Source organism: Oncorhynchus masou, unplaced genomic scaffold, assembly GCF_036934945.1.
Source record: "Oncorhynchus masou masou isolate Uvic2021 unplaced genomic scaffold, UVic_Omas_1.1 unplaced_scaffold_2667, whole genome shotgun sequence".
NCBI lineage: Eukaryota > Metazoa > Chordata > Actinopteri > Salmoniformes > Salmonidae > Oncorhynchus > Oncorhynchus masou.
This window is the reverse complement of record NW_027009102.1, coordinates 530-22409: the sequence shown is the minus strand read 5'-3', so window position 1 is coordinate 22409 and position 21880 is coordinate 530. Positions and strand designations below refer to the sequence as shown.

Here is a 21880-nt window from a genome sequence, read left to right as displayed (position 1 = left end):
TCATCCTACAAGGCTGAGGCAGTCAGGCTAAACAAACAGCACCTCAGTCACTTAACATCAACACCTTGTCTCTCCAGATAATTGAAGGTAGAATCTGCAAAGGAACATCATCATACACCGCCGGGTCACTTCCTGCTTAAAGTCACACCGCCGGGTCACTTCCTGCTTAAAGTCAGACTTCAACAACAACACAATTCCTATGTGAGGGGGAATTTAAACAAGAGTATCAGTGTTAAGTGCAAAAACTCACTAACCCTGCTTGTTAATACTCAAAGACATTTGTATCACATTGATAAAACCTCAGAGGACAACATACCAGAGCATTTTTTTAACCTTTATTTAACCAGGCAAGTCAGTTAAGAACAAATTTTTATTTTCAATAACGGCCTCGGAACCGTGGGTTAACTGCCAGAACGACAGATTTGTACCTTGTCAGCTCGGGATTTGAACTTGCAACCTTCCGGTTACTCGTCCAACGCTCTAACCACTAGGTTACCCTGCCGCCCCCATCATGATGTCATGATATTAGGAACAATAAATAACAATGCATATTCATGACTGATCAGAACATTATTGGCATAAAATGAGCATTAGAAACATTCTCCACATGTATTCCACACAGAATGTGGACACACTGTCTACCTGACCAGGCAGGACATGTGTTCCACACAGAATGTGGACACACTGTCTACATGACCAGGCAGGACATGTGTTCCACACAGAATGTGGACACGCTGTCTACTTGACCAGGCAGGACATGTGTTCCACACAGAATGTGGACACACTGTCTACATGACCAGGCAGGACATGTGTTCCACACAGAATGTGGACACGCTGTCTACTTGACCAGGCAGGACATGTGTTCCACACAGAATGTGGACACGCTGTCTACATGACCAGGCAGGACATGTGTTCCACACAGAATGTGGACACGCTGTCTACATGACCAGGCAGGACATGCGCTCCAGGAAACCATGTCAACGCATGGCCTTTAAAAGCTGACTCAGCGATGATCTTCAAGTGGAGTTGGAGGCCTCACCTCTCGCTTTGAACAAAACGATGTGTCACAGACAAGCTGTACCTCACTGCTAAAGCTTTGTCTTGGTTGAGCCAGACGGGCTGACCGTACTGGGTAACATAACAGTGGAAAAACGTTTAAACCTTCACCGACTTTCAAGTACATTACAACAGTATTACAGTAGTCTTACAACAACACGTCAGTTGCATACGAAATAGTTGAATAGTCTCAGTGCAACATTTCAGTCACTGCAGACTTCTCTATGTCATGCAAAGAAGTCTCTCTGTGATACTGGAGCCGGTGGAGGTGGTGGATTTGATTGGTTCAGCTGGGATAGTAGCTGACTCAGGATGCACACACCGGCCACTTAAATGGCACCCTATTCCCTTCATTGACCAGAGCCCTGTTCCCTTCATTGACCAGAGCCCTGTTCCCTTCATAGTGCACTGCTCTTGACCAGAGCCCTGTTCCCTTCATAGTGCACTACTCTTGACCAGAGCCCTGTTCCCTTCATAGTGCACTACTCTTGACCAGAGCCCTGTTCCCTTCATAGTGCACTACTCTTGACCAGAGCCCTATTCCCTTCATAGTGCACTACTCTTGACCAGAGCCCTATTCCCTTCATAGTGCACTACTCTTGACCAGAGCCCTGTTCCCTTCATAGTGCACTACTCTTGACCAGAGCCCTGTTCCCTTCATAGTGCACTACTCTTGACCAGAGCCCTACTCTTGACCAGAGCCCTGTTCCCTTCATAGTGCACTACTCTTGACCAGAGCCCTGTTCCCTTCATAGTGCGCTACTCTTGACCAGAGCCCTATTCCCTTCATAGTGCACTACTCTTGACCAGAGCCCTATTCCCTTCATAGTGCACTACTCTTGACCAGAGCCCTATTCCCTTCATAGTTCACTACTCTTGACCAGAGCCCTGTTCCCTTCATAGTGCACTACTCTTGACCAGAGCCCTATTCCCTTCATAGTGCACTACTCTTGACCAGAGCCCTATTCCCTTCATAGTGCACTACTCTTGACCAGAGCCCTGTTCCCTTCATAGTGCACTACTCTTGACCAGAGCCCTGTTCCCTTCATAGTGCACTACTCTTGACCAGAGCCCTGTTCCCTTCATAGTGCACTACTCTCAGCCCACCATCTTTCTTTCTTATTGGGTTCATTCAGGAGGGTGCAAACGTTACAAAAATGTTCAGATAGAAATGTATGACACAGAACAGATATGATTGTCTGATCTGTGGAAATGGGAACGCTAAATGGTGTCAGCTCTATCTCATTATATTTCCATCTGAACGTTTCATCTCACTGAATAGCAGTGTTGTAATATTCTAATCCACGACTTAGGAGTCAAGGTTTAGGACTTAGGAGTCAAGGTTTAGGACTTAGGAGTCAAGGTTTAGGACTTAGGAGTCAAGGTTTAGGACGTAGGAGTCAAGGTTTAGGACGTAGGAGTCAAGGTTTAGGACTTAGGAGTCAAGGTTTAGGACGTAGGAGTCAAGGTTTAGGACGTAGGAGTCAAGGTTTAGTGACTTGACAACAACACTGCTGAATAGTAACCCCCCCCCCCCCCTCCCTCTCTGGGAACATTACATGGCCACAGGAGGCATTCTGCTGTTCCTCTCCATCGGTGGCGTCCAGCTCCTCTCAGTGAAGCGGTAGTGTAGCAGGGTGTCGTCCCTGAAGCCAAACTGGTGTGCGAGGTGTTGCAGTATCCCTCCTTGCTGGAGCTGAGCCCCATAGAGCTGGGCTTCCCCCCTGTCCCGGGCCAGACCCACCCTCACCAGCCAGTCCACCAGATCACTGCCCAGGAAAGTGACCTGAGTCCGGGCCTGGCATGGAGGATAAGTCCCCTGACCAGGTCTCTCCCTGGAGCGCTCCTCTCCTGAACCCTCTCCCCTCACACCTGCGTATCAAAGGGAGGATTCAGCCACTGTCCCAGGGTTCAGGCTTTCCCCAGAAGCACTAGGGTGGAGATATGAAGGAAGAGGAGAAAGGACAACGGACAGAGAAAAGGAGTGCTAGTGAGGATGAGAGTTCCGTAAGAGAAACAGGAAGTCAAGAAGGTGAAAAGTAGCTACCAGGATTGTGTACCACTCCAAAACCAGAATGCATTACCAACGAAGAAGACTGTGGTAGGTTCAGTCCGTTCAGTGTACAATAATGCATTACCAACGAAGAAGACTGTGGTAGGTTCAGTCCGTTCAGTGTACAATAATGCATTACCAGCGAAGAAGACTGTGGTAGGTTCAGTCCGTTCACAGAGTGTACAATAATGCATTACCAACGAAGAAGACTGTGGTAAGTTCAGTTCGTTCACAGAGTGTACAATAATGCATTACCAGCGAAGAAGACTGTGGTAGGTTCAGTCCGTTCACAGAGTGTACAATAATGCATTACCAACGAAGAAGACTGGTAGGTTCAGTCCATTCACAGAGTGTACAATAATGCATTACCAGCGAAGAAGACTGGTAGGTTCAGTCCATTCACAGAGTGTACAATAATGCATTACCAACGAAGAAGACTGAACGGACTGAACCTACCACAGAGTGTACAATGCAATAATGCATTTCTAAAGACAGGATTAGTGGTAGAAACATGCAAGATATTATCTGGGGTAAAATCCCAGGCCATGCATAGAGAGGATGTTAGTAGAGAACGAGTTCAACTCGTAGGTAACATGCATATAAGAGTCAACCGTTTATTTTTTTAAATTGTATTTATAATTTTTTTTTAAATAATTTTACCCACTTTTTCTTCCCATATTTTTGATATCCAAATTGGTAGTTACAGTCTTGTCCCATCGCTGCACAGACTCCCGTACAGACTCTGGAGAGGTGAAACACAACCCTGCCGCGCTGCTTCTTGACACACTGCTCGCTTAACCCGGAAGCCAGTCGCACCAATGTGTCGGAGGAAACACCGTACAACTGGCGACCGTGGCCGCGTGCACTGCGCCCGGCCCGCCACAGGAGTCACTAGAGCACGATGGGAAATGGACATCCCGGGCCGACCAAACCCTCCCCTAACCCGAACGACGCTGGGCCAATTGTGTGCCGCCTCATGGGTCTCCCGGTCGCGGCCGGCTGCAACACAGCCTAGGATCGAACCAGGATCTGTAGTGACGCAGCTAGCACTGTGATAGAGTGTCTTACACCGCTGTGACACTCGGGAGACCCAAGTCAACGGTTTTAATATAGATTCTAGAGCTTTGATTCTGCACCAATCAGACGTGTCCTGGGAGTGAAATCATGCTACAAAAAATGATAAATAAATGAAATAAATGATCATTGATGTTTATGTTGTGGCCTACCTTCTGATGGACACTATGTCCTGAACACACTGGTCTTTATGATAGCGGACAAACTGAGTGCAGGTCAGCCTGATCTCCTCTGGAACCACAGGGGGGGGCTCCTCCTCACTCTCCCTGCCCTGCCATAGGCTCACTAACCTGGGGGACAGGACACACACAGGCCCCTTAGAGGGCAGAAACACCACATCTTCTACAGCCACACTACCTGGCTCAGGCAAGTCTGGCTTAGATCAGGCCCTGTGCTGACTTTGGGACAACATACAGGAGGAGGTGCTGATGTTGGGACCATACAACATACAGGAGGAGGTGCTGATGTTGGGACAATACAACATACAGGAGGAGGTGCTGATGTTGGGACAATACAACATACAGGAGGAGGTGCTGATGTTGGGACCATACAACATACAGGAGGAGGTGCTGATGTTGGGACAATACAACATACAGGAGGTGGTGCTGATGTTGGGACAATACAACATACAGGAGGAGGTGCTGATGTTGGGACCATACAACATACAGGAGGAGGTGCTGATGTTGGGACAATACAACATATAGGAGGTGCTGCTGATGTTGGGACAATACAACATACAGGAGGAGGTGCTGATGTTGGGACAATACAACATACAGGAGGAGGTGCTGATGTTGGGACCATACAACATACAGGAGGAGGTGCTGATGTTGGGACAATACAACATACAGGAGGTGCTGATGTTGGGACAATACAACATACAGGAGGAGGTGCTGATGTTGGGACAATACAACATACAGGAGGAGGTGCTGATGTTGGGACAATACAACATACAGGAGGAGGTGCTGATGTTGGGACAATACAACATACAGGAGGAGGTGCTGATGTAGGGACCATACAACATACAGGAGGAGGTGCTGATGTTGGGACAATACAACATACAGGAGGTGCTGCTGATGTTGGGACAATACAACATACAGGAGGAGGTGCTGATGTTGGGACCATACAACATACAGGAGGAGGTGCTGATGTTGGGACAATACAACATACAGGAGGAGGTGCTGATGTTGGGACAATACAACATACAGGAGGAGGTGCTGATGTTGGGACCATACAACATACAGGAGGAGGTGCTGATGTTGGGACCATACAACATACAGGAGGTGCTGCTGATGTTGGGACCATACAACATACAGGAGGAGGTGCTGATGTTGGGACAATACAACATACAGGAGGAGGTGCTGATGTTGGGACAATACAACATACAGGAGGAGGTGCTGATGTTGGGACCATACAACATACAGGAGGTGCTGCTGATGTTGGGACCATACAACATACAGGAGGAGGTGCTGATGTTGGGACAATACAACATACAGGAGGAGGTGCTGATGTTGGGACCATACAACATACAGGAGGAGGTGCTGATGTTGGGACCATACAACATACAGGAGGAGGTGCTGATGTTGGGACCATACAACATACAGGAGGAGGTGCTGATGTTGGGACCATACAACATACAGGAGGAGGTGCTGATGTTGGGACCATACAACATACAGGAGGAGGTGCTGATGTTGGGACAATACAACATACAGGAGGAGGTGCTGATGTTGGGACAATACAACATACAGGAGGAGGTGCTGATGTTGGGACAATACAACATACAGGAGGAGGTGCTGATGTTGGGACAATACAACATACAGGAGGAGGTGCTGATGTTGGGACAATACAACATACAGGAGGAGGTGCTGATGTTGGGACAATACAACATACAGGAGGAGGTGCTGATGTTGGGACCATACAACATACAGGAGGAGGTGCTGATGTTGGGACCATACAACATACAGGAGGAGGTGCTGATGTTGGGACAATACAACATACAGGAGGAGGTGCTGATGTTGGGACAATACAACATACAGGAGGAGGTGCTGATGTTGGGACAATACAACATACAGGAGGAGGTGCTGATGTTGGGACAATACAACATACAGGAGGAGGTGCTGATGTTGGGACAATACAACATACAGGAGGAGGTGCTGATGTTGGGACAATACAACATACAGGAGGAGGTGCTGATGTTGGGACCATACAACATACAGGAGGAGGTGCTGATGTTGGGACAATACAACATACAGGAGGAGGTGCTGATGTTGGGACAATACAACATACAGGGGAGGAGGCTGCTGATGTTGGGACAATACAACATACAGGAGGAGGTGCTGATGTTGGGACCATACAACATACAGGAGGTGGTGCTGATGTTGGGACAATACAACATACAGGAGGTGGTGCTGATGTTGGGACAATACAACATACAGGAGGAGGTGCTGATGTTGGGACCATACAACATACAGGAGGAGGTGCTGATGTTGGGACAATACAACATACAGGAGGAGGTGCTGATGTTGGGACAATACAACATACAGGAGGAGGTGCTGATGTTGGGACAATACAACATACAGGAGGAGGTGCTGCTGATGTTACAACATACAGGAGGACAATACAACAACATACAGGAGGTGCTGCTGATGTTGGGACAATACAACATACAGGAGGAGGTGCTGATGTTGGGACAATACAACATACAGGAGGAGGTGCTGATGTTGGGACAATACAACATACAGGAGGTGCTGATGTTGGGACAATACAACATACGATGCACTATGCTCTCTGAAGTAAGTACCTAGTTCCTCGCTCACCTCTTCTTGAATGGCAGAATGATCAGATGCCTGTCCAGGCCAAAGATACCAAACGAAATGAAGCCCTGAGAAACATGAGAGGTAAAGTAAGCAACGGTCAAATCCCTTCGTATTCTCATGATCTAATAGACACGAGAGCGTACCTGTCCATAGTTGGCCACAGCACAGAAGAACTGCAGCTCCAGGTACAGTCTACCAGGGTCCTGGTTGAACAACCACCATAGACAACTGGACAGGTTCTGAAAGACATGCGAGAGGGGGAATGAAAAGCGCACACTTCAGAGTTAATGCCGATTCAGGGAAGAGGTTGGAGATTGGAGTGAACTAGTGCACACTTCAGGGACAAGGGTAGATAGAGAAAGGCGACACGGCCAAGCAATAAAAGAATAGAACAGTAGAACAGAATTGAACAGAGTAGAACAGAACAGAACAGAGCAGAGCAGAATAGAACAGGGTAGAGTAGAATAGAACAGAATAGAACAGAGCAGAACAGAATAGAGTAGAGTGGAACAGAACAGAGTAGATTAGAATAGAACAGAATAGAGTAGAATAGAACAGAATAGAGTAGAACAGAGCAGAACAGAATAGAGTAGAACAGAGCAGAACAGAATAGAGTAGAACAGAACCGTAGATAACACTCACAGCCAGCAGGGAAACTATGAGGAGTAGACACAACAGGACGTGTCTGACCAGCTGTCTGTCATCCTGGACCGGTGGACTACGCTGCTGCTGGGTTTCACACAGCGCCCCACACTGGCCTGGAGGGCACAGTACAACAAGTCAACAGGGTTGTATTCATTACTGCACACCGTAGCAAAAACGTTTTGCAACAGCATCACAGTCAACACAAGCCACAGTGGACACAACAGGTCAGCACGGCCCGAAGTATCAGCCCATAAACCTAGAACACAACTCCAAACAGAGCTGTAGTCATTCACGTTGTGTTCCTGTACCTGTTAGAGACGTGGGAGTGTCCTTCCTGGTGGCGCCGTAGATCATGTCGGGCACGGGCTGTGTACAGCTACAACAGTCTGGGTGGAACACAACAACAACACACAGACACAGTTCTGAGTTAAATCAAACTACTGTTTATTAGGTTGGCAATTTAAGGTTTTACATACGAAGTTCAACACAAAATCCCCAGAAACCAATGCACCCAAGTTTACAGAACTAGAAAAAACAATGTGTCTAGTGACCTACCACTGTTGTTGCTGGTCTCTGGTGCTGAGGGCTCCAGTGAGTGGGTCTGGTCCTCCTGGTGTCCAGGGGGCCTCAGGTCCTCTATAGTACCTGTGTTGGAGGCTCTCTCCAGGGCTTGGTAGTTCTGGTTCTCCTTGGTGCCCTGGCTGAGACCCATCAGAGAGAAACCACCTACCAAGATGCTGCAGGAGACTACTACTGCAGTACTGATGATCTGAGAGAGGGGAAAGAGAGAGGTAAACCTTTAGGACTGGCTCCAGATCTATGTGATCTGTAAAAACTTTAGGACTGGCTCCAGATCTATGTGATCTGTAAAAACTTTAGGACTGGCTCCAGATCTATGTGATGTGTAAAGTGTCAAACCTTTAGGACTGGCTCCAGATCTATGTGATGTGTAAAGTGTCAAACCTTTAGAACTGGCTCCAGATCTATGTGATGTGTAAAACCTTTAGAACTGGCTCCAGATCTATGTGATGTGTAAAGTGTCAAACCTTTAGAACTGGCTCCAGATCTATGTGATGTGTAAAGTGTCAAACCTTTAGAACTGGCTCCAGATCTATGTGATGTGTAAAACCTTTAGGACTGGCTCCAGATCTATGTGATGTGTCAAACCTTTAGGACTGGCTCCAGATCTATGTGATGTGTAAAGTGTCAAACCTTTAGAACTGGCTCCAGATCTATGTGATGTGTAAAGTGTCAAACCTTTAGAACTGGCTCCAGATCTATGTGATGTGTAAAACCTTTAGGACTGGCTCCAGATCTATGTGATGTGTCAAACCTTTAGGACTGGCTCCAGATCTATGTGATCTGTAAAGTGTAAAACCTTTAGGACTGGCTCCAGATCTATGTAAAGTGTAAAACCTTTAGGACTGGCTCCAGATCTATGTGATGTGTAAAACCTTTAGGACTGGCTCCAGATCTATGTAAAGTGTAAAACCTTTAGAACTGGCTCCAGATCTATGTGATGTGTAAAGTGTCAAACCTTTAGAACTGGCTCCAGATCTATGTGATCTGTAAAGTGTCAAACCTTTAGGACTGGCTCCAGATCTATGTGATGTGTAAAACCTTTAGAACTGGCTCCAGATCTATGTGATCTGTAAAGTGTAGTCAACTCAGGGAGAACTATACAGTGGATCTGTATTCCAGTAAACAAAAATCACAGGTGGCCCCTTTCCTGAGCCCTGCCATAGAGGAAGGCAGAGTCTATAGTATCAGGCCTCCTCTCACCTGAGCCCTGCCATAGAGGAAGGCAGAGTCTATAGTATCAGGCCTCCTCTCACCTGAGCCCTGCCATAGAGGAAGGCAGAGTCTATAGTATCGGGCATCCTCTCACCTGAGCCCTGCCATAGAGGAAGGCAGAGTCTATAGTATCAGGCATCCTCTCACCTGAGCCCTGCCATAGAGGAAGGCAGAGTCTATAGTATCAGGCATCCTCTCACCTGAGCCCTGCCATAGAAGAAGGCAGAGTCTATAGTATCGGGCATCCTCTCACCTGAGCCCTGTCATAGAGGAAGGCAGAGTCTATAGTATCGGGCATCCTCTCACCTGAGCCCTGCCATAGAGGAAGGCAGAGTCTATAGTATCGGGCATCCTCTCACCTGAGCCCTGCCATAGAGGAAGGCAGAGTCTATAGTATCGGGCATCCTCTCACCTGAGCCCTGCCATAGAGGAAGGCAGAGTCTATAGTATCGGGCATCCTCTCACCTGAGCCCTGCCATAGAGGAAGGCAGAGTCTATAGTATCAGGCATCCTCTCACCTGAGCCCCTGCCATAGAGGAAGGCAGAGTCCATAGTATCGGGCATCCTCTCACCTGAGCCCTGCCATAGAGGAAGGCAGAGTCTATAGTATCAGGCATCCTCTCACCTGAGCCCTGCCATAGAGGAAGGCAGAGTCTATAGTATCAGGCATCCTCTCACCTGAGCCCTGCCATAGAGGAAGGCAGAGTCTATAGTATCAGGCATCCTCTCACCTGAGCCCTGCCATAGAGGAAGGCAGAGTCTATAGTATCAGGCATCCTCTCACCTGAGCCCTGCCATAGAGGAAGGCAGAGTCTATAGTATCAGGCATCCTCTCACCTGAGCCCTGCCATAGAGGAAGGCAGAGTCTATAGTATCAGGCATCCTCTCACCTGAGCCCTGCCATAGAGGAAGGCAGAGTCTATAGTATCAGGCCTCCTCTCACCTGCCAGGAGCAGACCTCCAAGGATGAGGAACGGTATGCTGTGGAAGAGAACAACGCTGTAAGGTTAAGTTTGAGGAACACAAACATACAATACACTGTTTCACACACACACACACACACACACACACACACACACACACACACACACACACACACACACACACACGACGTACCCCCAGCCAAAGACCATGAAGACCCAAGGTGGAATCCTCAGCAAATTGTCCTTCTTGGTCAGAACCAAACAGAGAGGAATGAGACCTATAGTCAGACCCAGACAGAACCAACTCAGGGTTATTCCACAGATACAGTACAGCATATCCAGTCCAGACGCGCGCGGTACATACCGGTCCAGACACACACACACACACACACGGTACATACCAGTCCAGACACGCACACACGCGGTACATACCAGTCCAGACACGCACACGCGCGGTACATACCAGTCCAGACACGCACACGCGCGGTACATACCAGTCCAGACACGCACACGCGCGGTACATACCAGTCCAGACACGCACACACACAGTACATACCAGTCCAGACACGCACACACACAGTACATACCAGTCCAGACACGCACACACACAGTACATACCAGTCCAGACACGCACACACACAGTACATACCAGTCCAGACACACACACACACACACACAGTACATACCAGTCCAGACACACACAGTACATACCAGTCCAGACACACACACACACACAGTACATACCAGTCCAGACACACACACGGTACATACCAGTCCAGACACGCACATGGTACATACCAGTCCAGACACCAGTCCAGACACATGGTACATACCAGTCCAGACATATGTGCTGTAGAGTGACCCATAGAGCAGTGTGAATGTCAACACCTGTCCCAAGATGTCCTCCTGCTTCACTACGAAGTTCCACAGGATCATACCGACACACACTAGGAACTACAGGGACAAGGAGAGACACATTACTATATATCACTTGTGTACAGTTGAAATCGGAAGTTTACATACATTTAAAAACTCAGTTTCACAATTCCTGACATTTAATCCTCGTAAAAATTTAGGATCACCACTTCATTTTAAGAATATGAAATGTCAGAATAATAGTAGAGAGAATTATTTATTTCAGCTTTTATTTCTTTCACATCCCCAGTGGGTCAGAAGTTTACATACACTCAATTATTATTTGGTAGCATTGCATTTAAATTGTTTAACTTGCATCAAATGTTTCGGGTAGGATTGAGGTCAGGGCTTTGTAATGGCCACTCCAATACCTTGACTTTGTTGTCCTGAAGCCATTTTGCCACAACTTTGGAAGTACGCTTGGGGTCATTGTCCATTTGAAAGACCAATTTGCGACCAAGCTTTAACTTCCTGACTGATGTCTTGAGATATTGCTTCAATATATCCACATAATCTTTTACCTCGTGATGACATCTATTTTGTGAAGTGCACCAGTCCCTCCTGCAGCAAAGCACCCCCACAACATGATGCTGCCACCCCCGTGCTTCACGGTTGGGATGGTGTTCTTCAGCTTGCAAGCCTCCCCTTTTTCCTCCAAACATAATGGTCATTATGGCCAAACAGTTCCATTGTTGTTTCATCAGACCAGAGGACATCTCTCCAAAAAGTATGATCTTTGTCCCCATGTGCAGTTTCAAACCGTAGTCTGGCTTTTTTATGACCGTTTTGGAGCAGTGGATTCTTCCTTGCTGAGCGGCCTTTCAGGTTATGTCGATATAGGACTCGTTTTACTGTGGATATAGATACCTTTGTACTTGTTTCCTGAACGTGGTACCTTCAGGTGTTTGGAAAATGCTCCCAAGGATGAACCAGAGTTGTGGAGGTCTACAATTGTTTTTCTGAGGTCTTGGCTAATTTTGTTTTTGATTTTCCCATTATGTCAAGCAAAGAGACACTGAGTTTGAAGGTAGGCCTTGAAATACTTCCACAGGTACACCTTCAATTGACTCAAATGATGTAAATTAGCCTATCAGAAGCTTCTAAAGCCATGACAATTTTCTGGAATGTTCCAAGCTGTTTAAAGGTACAGTTAACTTAGTGTATGTAAACTTCTGACCCACTGGAATTGTGATACAGTGAATTATAAGTGAAATAATCTGTCTGTAAACAATTGTTGGAAAAATTACTTGTGTCATGCACAAAGTAGATGTCCTAACCGACTTGCCAAAACTATAGTTTGTTAACAAGAAATTTGTGGTTGAAAAACAAGTTTTAATGACTCCAACCTGAGTGTATGTAAACTTCCGACTTCAACTGTATAGAATATAGAAAACATTATGTGCAGTGCCTTCGTAAAGTATTCAGACCCCTTAACCTTTTCCACATTTTGTTAAGTTAGACTTAAATCTAAAATGCATTAAATTCAATTTTCTCCTAATATATCGACACACAATAGCCCATAATGACAAAGCGAACAACAGGTTTTTAGAAATGTTTGCAAATTTGATTACAAATAAACTGAAATATCTTATTTACATAAGTATTCAGACCTTTTGCTATGAGACTTGAAATTGAGCTCTGGTGCATCCTGTTTCCATTGATCATCTTTGAGATGTTTCTACAACTTGATTGGAGTCCACCTGTGGTAAATTCAGTTGATTGGACATGATTTGGAAAGGCACACACCTGTCTATAAGGTCCCACTGTTGACAGTGCATGTCAAAGCAAAAACCAAGCCATGAGGTCGAAGGACTTGACCGTGGAGCTCTGAGACAGGATTGTGTGGAGGCACAGATCTGGGGAAGGGTACCAAAACATGTCTGCAGCATTAAAGGTCCCCAAGAACACAGTGGCCTCCATCATTCTTAAATGGAACAAGTTTGGAACCACCAAGACTCTTCCTAGAGCTGGCTGCTCAGTCAAACTAAGCAATCGGGGGAGAAGGGCCTTGGTCAGGGAGGTGACCAAGAACCCGAAGGTCACTATGACAGAGCTCCAGAGTTCCTCTGTGGAGGTGGGAGAACCTTCCAGAAGGACAACCATCTCTGCAACACTCCACCAAATCAGGCCTTTATGGTAGAGTGGCCAGACGGAAGCCACCTCTCAGTAAAAGGCACATAAAGATTCTCAGACCATGAGAAACAAGATTCTCTGGTCTGATGAAACCAGACTGAACACTTTGGCCTGAATGTCAAGCATCACATCTGGAGGAAACCTGGCACCATCCCTACGGTGAAGCGTGGTGGTGGTAGCATCACATCTGGAGGAAACCTGGCACCATACGGTGAAGCGTGGTGGTGGTAGCATCATGTCTGGAGGAAACCTGGCACCATCCCTACGGTGAAGCGTGGTGGTGGTAGCAGCACATCTGGAGGAAACCTGGCACCATCCCTACGGTGAAGAGTGGTGGTGGTAGCATCATGTCTGGACGAAAACTGGCACCATCCCTACGGTGAAGCGTGGTGGTGGTAGCAGCACATCTGGAGGAAACCTGGCACCATCCCTACGGTGAAGAGTGGTGGTGGTAGCATCATGTCTGGAGGAAACCTGGCACCATCCCTACGGTGAAGCATGATGGTGGTAGCATCATGTCTGGAGGAAACCTGGCACCATCCCTACGGTGAAGCGTGGTGGTGGTACATCACGTCTGGAGGAAACCTGGCACCATACGGTGAAGCATGGTGGTGGTAGCATCATGTCTGGAGGAAACCTGGCACCATCCCTACGGTGAAGCGTGGTGGTGGTAGCATCATGTCTGGACGAAAACTGGCACCATCCCTACGGTGAAGCGTGGTGGTACATCACGCCTGAGGAAACCTGGCACCATACGGTGAAGCGTGGTGGTGGTAGCATCATGTCTGGAGGAAACCTGGCACCATCCCTACGGTGAAGAGTGGTGGTGGTAGCAACATGTCTGGAGGAAACCTGGCACCATCCCTACGGTGAAGCGTGGTGGTGGTAGCAGCACATCTGGAGGAAACCTGGCACCATCCCTACGGTGAAGAGTGGTGGTGGTAGCAACATGTCTGGAGGAAACCTGGCACCATCCCTACGGTGAAGCGTGGTGGTGGTAGCAGCACATCTGGAGGAAACCTGGCACCATCCCTACGGTGAAGAGTGGTGGTGGTAGCAACATGTCTGGAGGAAACCTGGCACCATCCCTACGGTGAAGCATGATGGTGGTAGCATCATGTCTGGAGGAAACCTGGCACCATCCCTACGGTGAAGCGTGGTGGTGGTACATCACGTCTGGAGGAAACCTGGCACCATACGGTGAAGCATGGTGGTGGTAGCATCATGTCTGGAGGAAACCTGGCACCATCCCTACGGTGAAGCGTGGTGGTGGTAGCAGCACATCTGGAGGAAACCTGGCATCATCCCTACGGTGAAGCGTGGTGGTGGTAGCATCATGTCTGGAGGAAACCTGGCACCATCTCTACGGTGAAGCGTGGTGGTGGTAGCATCATGTCTGGAGGAAACCTGGCACCATACGGTGAAGCGTGGTGGTGGTAGCATCATGTCTGGAGGAAACCTGGTACCATCTCTACGGTGAAGCGTGGTGGTGGTAGCATCATGTCTGGAGGAAACCTGGCACCATACGGTGAAGCGTGGTGGTGGTAGCATCATGTCTGGAGGAAACCTGGTACCATCTCTACGGTGAAGCGTGGTGGTGGTAGCATCATGTCTGGAGGAAACCTGGTACCATCTCTACGGTGAAGCGTGGTGGTGGTAGCATCATGTCTGGAGGAAACCTGGCACCATCTCTACGGTGAAGCGTGATGGTGGTAGCATCAGGCTGTGGGGATGTTTTTCAGTGGCAGCGGCTGAGAGACTAGTCAGGATCGAAGGAAAGATGAACGGCACAAAGCACAGAGAGATTCATGATGGAAACCTGCTCCAGAGCGCTCAGGACCTCAGACTGGGGGCGAAGGTTCACCTTCCAACAGGACAACGACCCTAAGCACACAGACAAGACAATGCAGGAGTGGCTTCGGGACAAGTCTCTGAGATGTCCTTGAGTAGCCCAGCCAGAGCCCGGACTTGAATCTAACATCTCTGGGGAATCCTGAAAATAGCTGTGGTGCGATGCTCCCCATCCAACCTGACAGAGCTTGAGAGGATCTGCAGAGAAGAATGGGAGAAACTCTCCAAATACAGGTGTGCCACGTTTGTAGCGTCATCCCCAGAAGACTCAAGGCTGTAATCGCTGCCAAAGGTGCTTCAACAAAGAACTGAATAAAGAGTCTGAATACTTATGGAAATGTGATATTTCCGTTTGAGTTTTTTCTAAAAACATCATTTTTTAAATATTTTTTTTTTTTTACAGTTTTTGCTTTGTCATTATGGGGTATTGTGATGTCATTATGGGTTATTGTGATGTCATTATGGGGTATTGTGTGTAGACTGATGAGGCAAAAACATTTTTCATCCATTTTAGAATAAGGTTGTAACATTACAAAATGTGGAACAAGTCAAGGGGTCTGAATACATTCAGAATGTCCTGTATATGAAGGATACATGTAATAACCCTTTAGAATGTACTGTATATGAAGGACATATGTAATAACCCTTTAGAATGTACTGTATATGAAGGACATATATGTAATAACCCTTTAGAATGTCCTGTATATGAAGGATATATATGTAATAACCCTTTAGAATGTCCTGTATATGGAGGATATATATGTAATAACCCTTTAGAATGCACTGTATATGAAGGATATATATGTAATAACCCTTCAGAATGTACTGTATATGAAGGACATATGTAATAACCCTTTAGAATGTACTGTATATGAAGGATATATATGTAATAACCCTTTAGAATGTACTGTATATGAAGGACATATGTAATAACCCTTTAGAATGTACTGTATATGAAGGATATATATGTAATAACCCTTTAGAATGCACTGTATATGAAGGATATATATGTAATAACCCTTCAGAATGTACTGTATATGGAGGATATATATGTAATAACCCTTTAGAATGTACTGTATATGAAGGACATATATGTAATAACCCTTTAGAATGTACTGTATATGAAGGATATATATGTAATAACCCTTTAGAATGTACTGTATATGAAGGATATATATGTAATAACCTGTGCCAGGAAGAGATTCATAGAAAACATGTGTGGGAGCCTCTTGAACTTCTTACTGAGGAGAATGACAGCGATGGTCCACACCTACAAACACAAACACGATGTGTTTCAGTGTATCCAGTGTTTAAATACAGCAGGAACCCACTCAAGTGGGTCGGCAGGGTAGCCTAGTGGTTAGAGCGTTGGACTAGTAACCGGAAGGTTGCTAGTTCAAACCCCCGAGCTGACAAGGTACAAATCTGTCGTTCCACTGTTCCTAGGCCGTCATTGAAAATAAGAATTTGTTCTTAACTGACTTGCCTGGTTAAATAAAGGTAAAAAAAAAAAAGTTGTCAAAAGTCTTTGCAGAGTAGATTAGAATTTTAAAAAGCCATTGGTATGAATCCTCTATCATTAAAGCTGCATTCTACACCATGGATACAGCAAGCCCTGATCAACACCAAGGATACAGCAAGCCCTGATCAACACCACGGAGTCAGTAAGCCCTGATCAACCCACGGATACAGTAAGCCCTGATCAACACCATGGATACAGTAAGCCCTGATCAACACCATGGAGTCAGTAATCCCTGATCAACACCATGGAGTCAGTAAGCCCTGATCAACACCATGGAGTCAGTAAGCCCTGATCAACACCATGGAGTCAGTAAGCCCTGATCAACACCAAGGATACAGTAAGCCCTGATCAACACCATGGATCAGTAAGCCCTGATCAACACCATGGATACAGTAAGCCCTGATCAACACCAAGGATACAGTAAGCCCTGATCAACACCATGGATACAGCAATCCTTGATCAACACCATGGATACAGCAATCCCTGATCAACACCATGGAGTCAGTAAGCCCTGATCAACACCATGGATACAGTAAGCCCTGATCAACACCATGGATACAGTAAGCCCTGATCAACACCATGGATACAGTAAGCCCTGATCAACACCAAGGATACAGCAATCCCTGATCAACACCAAGGATACAGCAATCCCTGATCAACACCATGGATACAGCAATCCCTGATCAACACCATGGATACAGTAAGCCCTGATCAACACCATGGATACAGTAAGCCCTGATCAACACCATGGATACAGTAAGCCCTGATCAACACCATGGATACAGTAAGCCCTGATCATCACCATGGATACAGTAAGCCCTGATCAACACCATGGATACAGTAAGCCCTGATCAACCCCTTGCTTCAATCAGCTAAAGTCAGACAGGACCACAACTAAGATATTGAAACCAGGATCAAAGTCTGCCTTCTTCATTGGCCTTTCATCTAAGAGAGAAATAGAGAGAAAGACAGACAGAGAGACAGAGACAGCGAGAGAGACAGCGAGAGAGAGCGAGAGAAACAGAGAGAGAAACAGAGAGCGAGAGAGAAACAGAGAGAGAGAGAGAAACAGAGAGAGAGAGAGAAACAGAGAGAGAGAGAGAGAGAAACAGAGAGAGAGAGAGAGAGAGAGAAACAGAGAGAGAGAGAGAGAGAGAGAGAGAGAGAGAGAGAGAAACAGAGAGAGAGACAGACAGAAACAGAGAGAGACAGAGAGAGAGAGAGACAGAGAGAGAGAGAGACAAGAACATAAATAGAGAGAACCCTCACCAGTGCGAGAGAGGCTGACGATGTTGATGTTGAAGCTGACATTCTGCAGCTCAGAGACCAGTGGCTTGGGGTTCATCAGGGGATGGTCAGAGAGGCTGACAGAGAGACATGATGGGGGCAGACAGGAACGTGCTGATCACCATCAGACGAGACCTACAGGAGGACAGACAGAGAGGTAGAGAGAGACATGATGGGGGCAGACAGGAACAGTGCTGATCACCATCCCTGACGAACCTACAGGAGGACAGACAGAGAGAGAGAGAGAGACATGATGGGGGCAGACAGGAACGTGCTGAAATCCCTGACGAACCTACAGGAGGACAGACAGAGAGGTAGAGAGAGACATGATGGGGGCAGACAGGCATTCGTGCTGATCACCATCCCCCTGACGTCACCTACAGGAGGACAGACAGAGAGGTAGAGAGAGACATGATGGGGGCAGACAGGCAGTGCTGATCACCATCCCTGACGTCACCTACAGGAGACAGACAGAGAGGTAGAGAGAGACATGATGGGGGCAGACAGAAACAGAGATCACCATCCCTGACGACCTACAGGAGGACAGACAGAGAGGTAGAGAGAGACATGATGGGGGCAGACAGGAGAACGTGCTGATCACCATCCCTGACGTCACCTACAGGAGGACAGACAGAGGTAGAGAGAGACATGATGGGGGCAGACAGGAGAGTAGAGAGAGACATGATGCTGTGCTGAACACCATCCCTGACGTCTCCTACAGGAGGACAGACAGAGAGAGAGAGAGACATGATGGGGGCATCCCTGAACGTGCTGATCCCATCCCTGACAGGAGGACAGACAGAGAGGTAGAGAGAGACATGATGGGGGCAGACAGGCACGTGCTGATCACCATCCCTGACGTCACCTACAGGAGGACAGACAGAGAGGTAGAGAGAGACATGATGGGGGCAGACAGGCACGTGCTGATCACTATCCCTGACGCCACCTACAGGAGGACAGACAGAGAGGTAGAGAGAGACATGATGGGGGCAGACAGGCACGTGCTGATCACCATCCCTGACGTCACCTACAGGAGGACAGACAGAGAGGTAGAGAGAGACATGATGGGGGCAGACAGGAACGTGTGCCATCAGATCACCATCCCTGACGTTGCCTACAGGAGGACAGACAGTGAGGAGAGAGAGACATGATGGGGGCAGACAGGCATATCGTGCTTATTTACCATCCCTGTGTCACCTACAGGAGGACAGACAGAGAGGTAGAGAGAGACATGATGGGGGCAGACATTTGAACGTCTTTCATTGTCCCTGAAACGTCTGTATGTGGAGGTCAGACAGAGAGGTTTTAGAGTTTACATGATGGGGGCAGACAGGCACATGCTGATCACCATCCCTGACGCCACCTACAGGAGGACAGACAGAGAGGTACAGAGAGACATGATGGGGGCAGACAGGAACGTGCTGATCACCATCCCTGACGTCACCTACAGGAGGACAGACAGAGAGGTAGAGAGAGACATGATGGGGGCTGACAGCTGCTGATCACCATCCCTGGGGTCACCTACAGGAGGACAGACAGAGAGGTAGAGAGAGACATGATGGGGGCAGACAGGAACGTGCTGATCACCATCCCTGACGTCACCTACAGGAGGACAGACAGAGAGGTAGAGAGAGACATGATGGGGGCAGACAGGCACGTGCTGATCACCATCCCTGACGTCACCTACAGGAGGACAGACAGAGAGGTAGAGAGAGACATGATGGGGGCAGACAGGCACGTGCTGATCACCATCCCTGACGTCACCTACAGGAGGACAGACAGAGAGGTAGAGAGAGACATGATGGGGGCAGACAGGAACGTGCTGATCACCATCCCTGACGTCACCTACAGGAGGACAGACAGAGAGGTAGAGAGAGACATGATGGGGGCAGACAGGAACGTGCTGATCACCATCCCTGACGTCACCTACAGGAGGACAGACAGAGAGGTAGAGAGAGACATGATGGGGGCAGACAGGAACGTGCTGATCACCATCCCTGACGTCACCTACAGGAGGACAGACAGAGAGTAGAGAGAGACATGATGGGGGCAGACAGGTGGCTATTAGCTAAGAAATCAAATACGAATTGATAATGTAATACCTACAGGAGCTCCATGACAGTGGTGGTAGAGTGAGACATGATGGGGGTCCAGCCAGTTGTACGTGCTGATCACCATCCCTGACCACATCCTACATGGTACTGTGACAGACAGAGATGTTGTACTGTGGTGGGGTGATGGGGGCAGACAGGTGTGTGCTGTGTCACCATCCCACGTCCAGCTCCATGTTGAGTGGTGTGACAGTGTGGTAGAGACGTCCAGCTCCATGTTGTACTGTGGGTGTGTGACAGTGTGTGTGGTACTGATCACCATCCCTGCTCCATGTTGTACCTACAGGAGGACAGACAGAGAGGTAGTGAGAGACATGATGGGGGCAGACCACGCACAGCTCCATGTTGTACCATGTGTGTGTGTGTGGGGTCACCTCACCACGAGGACAGACCATGAGTACTGTGGTGTGTCTGTGTGTGTGTGTGGGGTGCAACTCACCACGGAAGCTCCATGTTGTACTGTGGTCACCATCCCTGTGTGTCACCTGTGTGGAGGACAGACAGAGAGTTGTACTGTGGTGTGTGTGTGTGTGTGGTACCAACTCACCACTTCCAGCTCCATGTTGTACTGTGGTGTGTGTGTGTGTGTGTGTGTGTGTGTGTGTGTGTGTGTGTGTGTGTGTGTGTGTGTGTGTGTGTGTGTGTGTGTGTGTGGTACCAACTCACCACTTCCAGCTCCATGTTGTACTGTGGTGTGTGTGTGTGTGTGTGTGTGTGTGTGTGTGTGTGTGTGTGTGTGTGTGTGTGTGTGTGTGTGAGAGAGGGGTACCAACTCACCACGTCCAGCTCCATGTTGTACTGTGGTGTGTGTGTGTGTGTGTGTGTGTGTGTGTGTGAGAGGGGTACCAACTCACCACGTCCAGCTCCATGTTGTACTGTGGTGTGTGTGTGTGGGGTACCAACTCACCACGTCCAGCTCCATGTTGTACTGTGATGCGTAGATGGCTACGCTGGGAGCAGGGGGGAACACCCCGTAGAGAAAGGCATAGTTGGACAGGCTGGAGTGGTTCAGACTGCTGCTGTTGGAACCTGTAGAGTCCAGCAGGTCGACCATGTCCTTACAGATGAGAGGCATCACCAGCCTACATAGGAGAGACAGACAGATACCACTGTGTTAGGACACTAGGACAGTACCACTAGGACAGTACCACTAGGACTGTACCACTAGGACAGGACAGTACCACTAGGACAGGACAGTACCACTAGGACAGTACCACTAGAACAGTACAGTACCACTAGGGCTGTACCACTAGGACAGGACAGTACCACTAGGACAGGACAGTACCACTAGGACAGTACCACTAGAACAGTACAGTACCACTAGGGCAGTACCACTAGGACAGGACAGTACCACTAGGACAGTACCACTACGGCAGTACCACTAGGACAGTACCACTACGGCAGTACCACTAGGACAGGACAGTACCACTAGGGCAGTACCACTAGGACATTACCACTAGGACAGGACAGTACCACTAGGGCAGTACCACTAGGACAGGACAGTACCACTAGGGCAGTACCACTAGGACAGGACATTACCACTAGGACAGGACAGTACCACTAGGGCAGTACCACTAGGACAGGACAGTACCACTAGGGCAGTACCACTAGGACAGGACAGTACCACTAGGGCAGTATCACTAGGGCAGTACCACTAGGACAGGACAGTACCACTAGGGCAGTATCACTAGGGCAGTACCACT

At 48.0% G+C, this 21880-nt stretch overlaps 1 protein-coding gene across 1 annotated transcript; it reads right to left on the bottom strand.

Annotated features, from left to right (window-relative positions):
• Positions 1 to 2919: 2919 nt before the first annotated feature.
• Positions 2920 to 21259, bottom strand: LOC135533799 (lysosomal cholesterol signaling protein-like; the record flags this gene model as incomplete). The annotated part of the gene is made up of 15 exons (XM_064961026.1): positions 2920 to 2987; positions 4336 to 4473; positions 6997 to 7061; positions 7140 to 7235; positions 7639 to 7754; positions 7950 to 8027; positions 8197 to 8410; positions 10326 to 10416; positions 10552 to 10636; positions 11192 to 11312; positions 16444 to 16527; positions 17669 to 17724; positions 18049 to 18143; positions 19383 to 19429; positions 21085 to 21259. Coding segments are annotated over 15 exons (1513 nt in total), but the record flags the coding sequence as incomplete, so codon positions are not given.
• Between the last annotated feature and the right edge of the window lie 621 nt (positions 21260 to 21880).